The 10,954-nt window shown below is 42.9% G+C and overlaps 1 protein-coding gene across 2 annotated transcripts in view; it reads right to left on the minus strand.

Annotated features, from left to right (window-relative positions):
- Positions 1–723: 723 nt before the first annotated feature.
- Positions 724–10,954, minus strand: part of zdhhc14 (zDHHC palmitoyltransferase 14) — a 45,968-nt gene continuing 35,737 nt past the window's right edge. The window contains exons 7-11 of one of the 2 annotated variants that reach the window (XM_029460843.1): positions 9,975–10,023; positions 8,227–8,329; positions 7,626–7,735; positions 5,844–5,949; positions 724–1,886 (exon numbers count right to left, since the gene is read on the minus strand). In XM_029460843.1, the coding sequence (XP_029316703.1) occupies positions 1,419–1,886; positions 5,844–5,949; positions 7,626–7,735; positions 8,227–8,329; positions 9,975–10,023 (836 nt within the window). In that variant the 3' untranslated portion in view covers positions 724–1,418. The remainder of the gene's footprint in view (positions 1,887–5,843; positions 5,950–7,625; positions 7,736–8,226; positions 8,330–9,974; positions 10,024–10,954) is intronic. The other variant, XM_029460844.1, reaches the window with a different exon arrangement.

Here is a 10,954-nt window from a genome sequence, read left to right on the forward strand (position 1 = left end):
TGTCTATTTTCACAAACAGACCTGTGGAACCATGTGATATTCTAGCTCTTTTGGAAGTCTTTCGCTTCAGCCGACTTCACCTGACAACTGTCTGGTGCCAAGTAGTAAAAATAAGTTTTAAAATATGTTTTTGTCTGAATACAGCTCCGTATGGAAACAAGGTTAACGAGAGCAGACAGGAAGTAAAGGTCCAGGCAGGGGAAGAGAATAGATCTACGGGGAACAACAGTCTTGTTCAATCTGCAAGTCCCTCACTAGAACAACCCTTCACATTACATGTAGTCATTTTATCTACTTTTTAAAATGTATATTAGTTATTGCAGACTAAAGTTACATTAGTCAGAATGTAGGTGTCTGATAGTTTTGATATGTACAATATAGTTTAAGGTTAAGAAAATAAACTACACTTATTCCTGCAGTACTCTCACTCAACCACCAGGTGGTAGGAGATAATTAAATATTGATTAACTGCCTTTTACTACCCAGACACGTCACAAACCACTGCTATTCAGTATATAAACCAAGTCCTTGTGTTGGTCCATCAGTGCGTTAGGCCTTACCAGGAGTCAGTCAGGATGAATGGGAGACAGAAAAGTCTACAGAAAGTCGGATGATTTTTTTTTGCAACATTCATCCGACAAACTTGTTTTTATTCTGTCATCAGTAAGAAGATGAACTTTGAACACATTATGTCTTCTAAACCTCAATATCAATGCAATCGTATCTGATAAAAAGTTGGCGCTTTATTGATATCCACAGGAAATATAATAATTTGTAAGATTTGTAATAACCATGGTACAGTACAACAGTCTCTTATTTCTTTTACATAGAAAAAGCAGGATGATATGCAACATGATGACATCAACCATTGCACTGCTGAGAATGTCCAAGAAAAAAAAAAAAAGGCAAAAGACACTGTCCAATCAGCAACAGGCAAATAGGCTAAAGTTTGTTTTACCAAAGAAAACTGTCAAAGCTGTGATCCATTCACAGGAATTCATCATTTTGACCAAAAATGTCATTTACTTTTTTTGCTCGACATGGCTCACAGACATACGCCACTTTGAAGAAGAAACTCCCCTGTGCAGGAGCCAATGGAATATGCTTCCCTTGAAGTAAAAATAAAAAAAGTCTTGTTGTGTCATACAGGACACCACACTAGAAAACATCTCTCCCTGCTCCAGCGAAGAGGTTTGGCAAGACATTGGCTGAGGACAACTGGTTTCACTTCGGTTCAGTTAAATTCCACAATTTCTAGCAGCTGAATTTAAACCACAGTCTTTTTCAGTTCTCAAGTCCTGCTGGGGAGAGAAAGGAAAACTAGTTCAGGGTGAGAGCGAGCTGCTCCAAACGTGCCACAGGAGAGTTTCATGGGTTGGGGGCATGTTTTCAGGTGGGAGGGGGTATACATCCCATTGTCAGACAGAGCTGAGCTTTACCAATCCTCTGACAGAGTCCTCGTGTAGTGAGTCCTGGCTGGCTGGGTTGTAGAAGCCGGCCTGCATCGTGTGGCTGTGACCCATGGGGCTGCCGCAGGGAAGCATACCTGGCGGCGAGGGCACCTCCTCTGGTGTGAGAAAGCAGTGGTGAGCCATCGGCTCTTGGTGAGGGTGGCTGTGGTTGTGTGTGTGGCTGTGTCCGTGGATTGGCAGCATGTCCGTGGACTCGTGGCAGCTGAGGCTGGGGGTGGACGTCGGAGGGGTGGGCTGGCCCAGGGGGAGTGAGGTGCACGGGCCGCCCAGGCCGAGGGAGGTGCGGCCAGGTAGAGCGCCTCCGTTTTCAGGGGAGGCGGTCAGGATGACTGGATCGCTGCTCTGCTGCTGGAGGAGAGGTGTGGCGGCCTGCAAAACGAATTTGGTGCTCTGAATGCACTGGTCTTGGTCACACTGAGAGAAAACAGTGAGCAGAGAAGAGAAGAATATAGGAAGGGATGTGAAAGTCAGAGATAGATAAGGTGCCGGAGGTGAAGGACGGAAATAGAAAAGAAATAACAGCGCAGGCAGTGTTGAAAATCAGATGGAGGCAAGAAGAAACGACACACGGGATCAAGGAACAGAATATGTGGAAAGACAACAGAGGAGGGGGGTAGGTGATTGGATAAGGGAGAGGAAAAGAAGGGAAAAGAGATGTTAGTAACCTTGTTAGAATGCAGAGCCACACAAACAACCTGTGCCTGCTCGTGCATCCGTCCCGGTAAAACAGGGAGTTGAAAACACAGGACAATTAAGTCACAGCCTCATGATCTATTGATCTCTATTACGTCGCTTTAGAATGGAAATCACACGTCTAAAACTGGAGCAGAGAAACTGGGTTAGGACACGGCGAGTCATCAATACCACACATTAGCCACTGAGAGATTAGCTTCAACCCCATCAGCCCTTTATCCCCGCAGAGCAATCATGCCATACAAGCCATAAGTACTTTGATGCCTCCTACCATCTCACACCACTCCCAAAGTCTGACTGTCCTGGACATCTCACCTTTCGGTCTCAATCTCACCGATTTAAAAAGAGCAGATTACAGAAGTGATTTAAACAGAAGTTGAGCTACCTTTGACAGTAGAAGAGATGTCATTCTCAAGTATTATCAATCCTCTGATCAGCTGCACGTATCCACTGCTCTTGACGTACCGCCTTTACGAGCTTCGCCTCTCTCCAGATTGATGAGGCTAATTTGAGCAAGAGTTATTGGACTGAAATGACACGGAAACCTCGCTCACAGCCACATTAGCGCAGAGCTACATCATTAGCAGTGCGTGTGGATACAGCGCGGGGTCCTTTTCTTTCTACTTTCAGGCCCACTCATGTTTTAGAAACAGTCAGAACTAGTCTGACTCAGCACCGTCCGTCCCCCACGGCAGACACACGCAGAACTACAAGGAACAATATGTGCATAGACTGCTGATACACTAACCTTGGATAGCAGACAGCCAGTGAAGCAGCACAGGCCATGTTTTGGTTGGCTTTCACACGTGGTGGTGATGACACAACAAGGACATGAGTGCTTTTTTTAATCCTACAATAAACCTCGATATCATGACCGTGTACAGTTGTCAACATGACATAGGAAGGTTATATCACTTTAGTGGTGGAGAGTAATTTCAACTTCATTCGATCCATAGAAAAACACCTGTTTTGATAATTAATCATTTTCAAAGCAGAAATGGCAAACATTTCCTTCTTCCAGCTACTCCATTGTGAAGCTTTGTGAGCATTATGTGAACATCTTTAGAAACAAGTCATTTGAAGACATCACATTGGGCTCTTGGAAATTGCAGGAGACATTTTTCACTATTTTCTCCCATGTTACAGACCAAATGACCAATTTAGAAGGAAAATAATGACCAGTTGCAGTCCTACTTTTGACAGTTTGTGCAATGTTGACTACTTAATATATATTTTCATAACTGTCATACTGGTGAGGGGAGTCTTCAATTTAACAGTCTGCCACAACTACGAGTTGAATTCAATAATTGTAAAGTCATTAGCAGGATGAACATGACGTTGCTCAGATAAAATGAAAACTGTCCCAAAGAGGACACCAGTTATGTTCCATCTTTAAACACGTCCCGAGATAAAAGGGTTTACTCTAGCAACAAGTTGGGAGATATCGGCCCTCAGGGTTATAGTCTGCTGTGATAATATGTTGTCCATGTGGCTGGTACTTAGCTGGTCTAATGTTTGATTTGACCTGAGCAAGAATAGGACTGGGAAGGATGGTTATCAAACTGCTTATTTTAGTCCAAACCCCAAATATTTAATTTACAGTGATATAAAAACAGAGATAAACCCTTTAACTAGAGGCTATGATGACTGCCGTCAATTCCCCCGACCTGCCAAATCACAAATGAAGAGGTTATGTTATTGAGGCTACACTGTTACCATGGCAACCGTTTGCAAGGCTTCTACATACCAGGCCGTCGATTAAAGACGCACTTCACAAAGAAACAGGGCTGCCATCGGCCAAATGCAAAAGAAACCGCGATGCATCACCAACACAGCACAATATAAACAGCCTTAATGTGCGATAGGCACAAGTCAATAATATAATTGTTCTTAAACTTGAAACATTAAACTAACATCATCAACAGAATGTGAAGAGGTAACAGTGCTGACGTTATGTTAAAGACGTCTGTGCCGGCCCGTCATGTCTAGGAGGCGATAGTGAGTCACTGTAGCTCCAGTCTGCCCTCAGACCAGAGGGACAAGAAGTACAGCTGCTTGAGGGTACGGTATTGTCATTAATGATACTCAGCTCTGATAATTGGAGATATAAACATGCGTCTCCAATTATATAAATTCCTTTCTTTTTAACATTCAGACAACAGCGATGTCACTGGGCCCTAGAGTACACCTGTACATCACTGCAGCCAGGTGAGAAGTTAAATCAGAGGAGGAGCAGATTCTCAGGGAGTCTTAAGTTTAGGTGCTCATCAGCAATGAAGTGAGTTGATGAGAATACTCAGAAAACGTCACTTACCAATGTGGCTTGTTACAGTTTAACAAATGGATATTAATTAAACAGCTGACTCTGTATCAGTGTGCAGATTAATGTCCAGCAGCCGGCACAATAGGACAACTCTGGCCGCTGATCATGACCGCGACGCAAAACAGATGGCAGTTATTTCTGAATGTGCCAACGTAAGGGAATGTTCCTATGGCTCTCAGCCCATTACAAGTAGCCCACACATTCAGGACCTGGAGACAGACGACATTCATGTTCCACGTCTCAATGAGAACTGACAGGATGAGGTCGAGTATAGATGAGAACAACGAGATGACTGTGGGCACCAGTAAGAGACGTTTAGTAGCTGTGTGTGAATAGGCCTTAAATCTAGCATGTAATGTGTGAGGTTAACGGCTGATCTGAACAACGGCAGACTTGTTGCTTCTATTTAGGCACCAGAGGGAAACTGGTCAGAACAATGTGCTCTTCATGACACCGGACAGATTAACATTACAGGACATATCTGTTCACTGACTGTAGTGTACTTTCAACGTGTGAGATACAAAACGTTCTAATGCATTACATATCATCTCTCTTTGATTCTTGCTCATTGTTTTTCTTGGGCTCACTGCAAGACTTGGATTATGAGCAGGAAACCCCTTATATCGCACGCGCACGCACGCACGCACGCACGCACGTTACTGCTGACCTAATTTTTCAGACGACATGGAGCGACACATGCAAAATTGAAAACATCACTGACTCGCTCTTTCCAATCCAAAGCAATTTCATCACTTTCAATCTGGTTGAATGAGAAAGACTAACTGGGGTCCAAGGTCTGATAGAGAGAGCGAGAGAACGGTGCAGCGTGTCTGATTCTGCAGTGTTTTGCGAATTAGGTGAAGCCGTCTGGGCCTTTTACCCTCTCTGCGAAGACCCCGTCATCAATGTCAGTCCTTAAACCAATAGCCAATTATTAGGATTCCAATTATTGAGTTCTTTAATTATAACACCACAAGTTTGTTTGGCTGCACTGTAAACAGAAACATCCGTTTCTCTTCGGTTGTATTTTTGACAAAGTGGCTGCTCTAGTTGTGTTTCCTGTATATAAAACTGCACCACTGAAAACACACAGGTGTCGCCGAATCAACAGAAATCTTCACGATTATAAATAAACTCAGATTTTAAGAAGAGAGGGCAGCCAGACATGAAAGTATCCAATCTGTTTAATCAATAACTATTCTGTTCCTAAACCTTCATCCATCAAGTGACTGCCCACTTCTGGTCTCTGAACACTCTGAACACCGCTCGTGACGACTCCGGCTGACAGCGTTATAGAAGTAAGAAAGCAGACAGAGTAGTGTCTTAGAGGAATGAGAGTCAGGTCATTGTCTTACCATGTGGCTCTGCTGAGACTGGGTGGCGCCATACATAGTGATGCCATTGGTTGGTGGTGCCAGCTGTGGCGTGTCTGATTGGATAAAGCCCCGTCTGTCAATGAGGCTAGTCAGAGAGAAACAAAGAAGAGGGAAAAGCATTGTTTGTGGGCATCAGTAACAGATTAAATACAGAAGAGCAGTTTAACCGATACATTGTTTTGGAGGACTGAAGGCACAAAAGAAACGGTCGGACACTTTCACTGACTGCAACAGCAGGCTAATAGTTATCTACAGCCAGGTTGACTCAATGTTAGGTGGGAAGGTTTAGCAGAGTGTAAATGACCTTGTGTGTCAGTGGTACCACACTGTTGAAAGAGACAATAGCCTACAAGTATGACTGTGCTGCATGCAGGTGGAAACACTTTACTAGATTCACAGAGATCCGGAAAATCCGGAAAAACCACAGCAGCGGTTTGTGTTGCTGGTAATGAATACGGCAACGTCTGCGAATGCAGTTCTGGAGGAAATTAGCATTAAAACATGTAGACTGATGCATTAGAATGTGAGGTAAGGTCTCAGCAGGGAATCAAATGCAAGAGGCTTTTTTCTCCGTGTGCATTTGTGTGTGTGTGTGTGTGTGAGAGGCAGCACTGCTTGCATAGTCCGAGGCTGAGGTGAAACATTCCTTTCTTACTGGTGGGCCCAGCTGTGCAATGCCTGTGGCTTGACACACAAACACGCCAGATGGCAGCCACCTGTGCATTGAGGACTCTCCTTTGCCCCCCACTGGAATCATTATTGGTGACTTACAGCTTGTGACGGCCAGAGCACAGCACAGCACAGCACAGCCAGATACACTGACAGAATGGTGCCTAAAGCTTTAAATCACTGCCCATTTGTATACTTACTTATACTGTCATGTGTGAGTATATATTACCTCTATACATGTATTCAGTAGTACTGTATGCATGCGCTAAACTAGAGAGTGTGTGCTTCTCCAACTTGCCGTTTGCATGTGTGCAAAGTCAAAGTTAAAGGCTGCAAGTTCCAAAGGCTAAGTGATGTTTGTGACGTCTTGACAGCGTCATTGTGAGTGTTGTATACTTGCAAAGTGGGTACGGTGTCCAGTAAAGATAAGAGCAGATAGTAGGTATCTCTGTCCAGTGGCTAAGCATGAAAACATTTCTAGTCATGATGAAAGAAAAGAAAGAGTTGTTTCAGTCGCAGGAATCAAGAACTACAGTTTTGCGGATGAGCAATGAGAATTGTTGGGGGAAAGGCTGAAGTGAAAGAAGCTGGGAGGGAACGTGCGATGTGTACTGACATTTACAGTCACATGGATAAGAGAATGTAGCTGTGACAGTTGGCCTGTATTTTTGTTAAATCACATGACCAGCAAAAGTGTGAAATCAAATACATCAAGCCAACTTTGATCTTGGATTTGGTTAAAATGGGCTTGAAATTCTTTCCACTGTTGCAGTATCTTAGTAGCTATGTATAGAGAAAAGGCTGCAGGCAGGCTCGTTTTAAAGCAGCTCCTCACATCAAACAGGAGCCTTGACTAACAGTTCAATTTTAGCCTTTGGTCAAAACGCAAAATCACAATGGGGGGAGGGGGGGGGGGGAGAGAGAGAGAGAGAGAGAGAGAGAGAAATAACAGGTGCTGTGACCTATTGCAGCAAAGGTGAAACATGACTGAGTGTGTTTTCTCAGGGCAGTGAATGATCGGGCTTATGTGTCATCAAATGGGCACCTGGGAATAAATCACCTCTTAAGAACACAGTCACACACACGTCATACCTCGGTGGCAAAGGTCCACACAGTGCTGCACAGCAGTTGGTGAATATATTGCCATGGCTGTAGGGGTTATAGTTGTCCTTCCCTCTTTTAGAAGACCATGAACCTTTTATCTGGAAGACACCACACAACAGAGATAAATATCTCCAGTGTCACTGGAAGAAAAATCAAGACTCCCACCAGAGAGTATGTTTGTGTATCGTGTCTAGTTTTAGGGATAAAAATGTTTCCCGGAATGGGGATCAAACTCATGACCTTTGAGTTATTAGCATCACGCTTTAAACAACTGAGCTAACCGGCCACACTATAGAACTGCAAAAATGTTATAATATAAAAGGTATACATGAAGAAAATACTACATGTTACTACATGTAAAACCACTGAATTCCACTGTAATTGCAGCTTAAAGAATACAAACTACTTCTAATTCGCACAGGAAAAGTAAATTATACTAGACTGTAAATCTAATACATATTTCAAATGAATATCTTTGAACAAATATAGTGTGTGTAGCAGAAAAAAAGACATAACTTATAGAGCAATGATTCTTTACTTGGGGGTAAACATGAAGTGACATGATGTCTGATGTCCGTTTCATACTCACATCTTCATTGGTGGTCTGGTTGGAGCTGATCAGGTAGGTATGGAAGCCTGAGAGGCCCACTATGGACCAGACAGAGAAGAAACACACCACCACCTCCAGCACAGTGACAACATTAAGTTAAGGAATAATCGTTTCACTAAATGTAAGAATGGATTAAATGAAAACTGTGGCAGACGGACAACAATGTGAAAGCACATACACAGACATGATAGACCCATATGGAGCCAGCGTGGACAAAATATAGTACGAATTCTACCAGCTAGCATATTGACCTACAGCCTCGGGGCTGTCCTCTTGCCAATTACCTAGTTACCAGTTAATTTAGCTGGGAGTGCGGAACACAGCTCATTTTCTCTGCTCCACATAAAGCACACAAACACAGACTCTGTCCAAGATGAATTCTTCCGCCTTAATGAAGAAGAAAAAACTACAGTGGCTCTTAACTACATTGTAGGATACAGTCTCTAAAGGATTATCTTATTCATAAAATAAGAACTACAAATAGACACTAACAATCCCCTATTTAGTACAGATAAGTCCCTGGGGGTATATTGGTAGGTCAGTATAATATTACATACTCAAAGACCATGAGTCAGTCTGGGAAACTGTACTGTAAAAATAAACTAAATGCCCTCACTCTCCACTTTTCTCTCTTAATCTCCCGCTTCTTCCCCCCCCCCCCTCTTCCTAACCTCTTCCCTTCTTAGCAAGGACAAAACATGTCATCATTAACCCAGTACAAAGGACGGCTACGATACTATCGACTGCAAGTCCCCTTTATTAAAGTCCTGTAGGACACAGGCCGTTATCAGCTTGGCTTGGCACACATTTCACTGCAAGAGAAACAGTTATCTCACTCTGCCATAGAGAGAAGGGCAGAGAGACAGTGTCATAGTCCTGTGCTCTCAACTTGATGTGTGGCTTAGAAATTGTTTTGGCTATTATTTATATTTCAATCAATTCTGATTCTCCAAACTCATCTATTAATTCCTGTTATTATAATATCCTGGTTCAGATTCCTGTATTATTTAAAATCAGAATCCTGCAGTCAGTAATAATCAAAAAGTGTTGGTTAAAATGTGAAGTAAATATCCCTCTCTACTCAGACATGTGCGTTTGGGAGAGGATTAATTGAAGTCTGACATTAAGTGACTGCTTTGTAAACCCAGGCAGTAAAAATGCAGGTCAAATGATGTGAAGCCAAACTTTCCTGCAATGTCAAAATAAAACATTTGAACTGCTGGGATTTACCACAGTCCACATGATTATCACTGTTGTACCGAGACAACAAGCTGATTTGCAGGGTATTTGTAACAGCTGCAGCTTAAGACGTCTTGCACACACTTGGCAGCTATCCATGCCAGCGCTCACTCACACAACATCTCTGTAGAGGGAAAGGGGGCAAGTTAGAGCCAGATGAAATCAAAGACCGACTGAATCAATCGCCAGAGACAGAGTGAGGAGCTGCATTGCGTGCCGTGTTACCCTGATGGAACATGACTAATCAGACGTACACCAGTTATGCAAGTAATACAAGTCTGAAAAAAATGGCAGGGACCATTGATGGGAATGCTTTGAAAAGGCATGTTATGCAAATTAATTCTGACTCACTGAATGACCTGTATGGGCCTCGCTGGGCAAGTTAGTCTGGTTACTATGGACAGAAAAGAAAATCATGGAATACAAATCAGACAATCACACTTAACAGACACAGTAAATGGCAAAAGAACAAGAGCAAGTAAGGATATCTGGCAGGACTATCTTTAAGTGCGTTGAGAAACCCGCTTCGATGGGAGCCTGTGAATGAAGAAAGACAGAGCTTCCATTAGACCACTACAATTGCGTTCGCCATTACATTCACACCACCTTACACCTAATCATGTTCCAGGAATGTGTCCAATACTCCAATGGAATATTGCCTTTTTGTCGAGGGAACCAGCGTGATGCTAACTTCCAGGTTGGCCTACAAAATGATGTCATCCCTGCAGCACTCTATGGTGCATATTAGCATTAAACAACCCATCCATTGGATGTGGGAACTTATCAGATATTGGGCACTACTACACACTCTGGAGCCATTCACTTGATGCAGACTCTTTCTTAGTTAAAGTTTAATAGCCAACCAGATGAACTGAGATGGGCAGAGTGTGCACAATTAAAATGGCAAATTTCAATTCCATGTGCAAAGAGGACCAGAAAAAGAGCACAAACCTCGTTATAGTATGTTGTTGTAGTTTATATCTCTGTGGCTCCAATCAGCCAGACTGCCTTACTCTGCCGTTTAATTGCATCCATGCAAAATTCAACAAATGGGTTCAGAGAGTGCAAAGACGGAACAAACTAAATATTGTGATTACGATTGTGTGATTTTAGCGGCTGAAGTAAGCACTGGAGAACTGCAACTTCCTTTGGTTTGAAGCATTAACAAGCAGGGTTTACCACGACTGTGCAGTATGTCTACTGTACGCTTACAACATGAACAGATCAAGTCACTGTGATGCTCTTTAACTTGGTCTGAGCCCCAATGGGAGAAAAATAACCTACAAATCAAATTCAAATTGATGTGACGCATTTGCTGACAGTACTTAGTGTAGTCTGAACACAGCATGGTTACAATCAAAGAAACATTAAACTAATATTAATCAGCAATACAATTTTCTAGCAGCTAATCTTTGCCCATTTTTTTTCTCCTAGTGCAACATTGATCCACTCACTGTCATTTATGCAT

Source organism: Cottoperca gobio, chromosome 22 (genome assembly GCF_900634415.1).
Source record: "Cottoperca gobio chromosome 22, fCotGob3.1, whole genome shotgun sequence".
Lineage (NCBI taxonomy): Eukaryota > Metazoa > Chordata > Actinopteri > Perciformes > Bovichtidae > Cottoperca > Cottoperca gobio.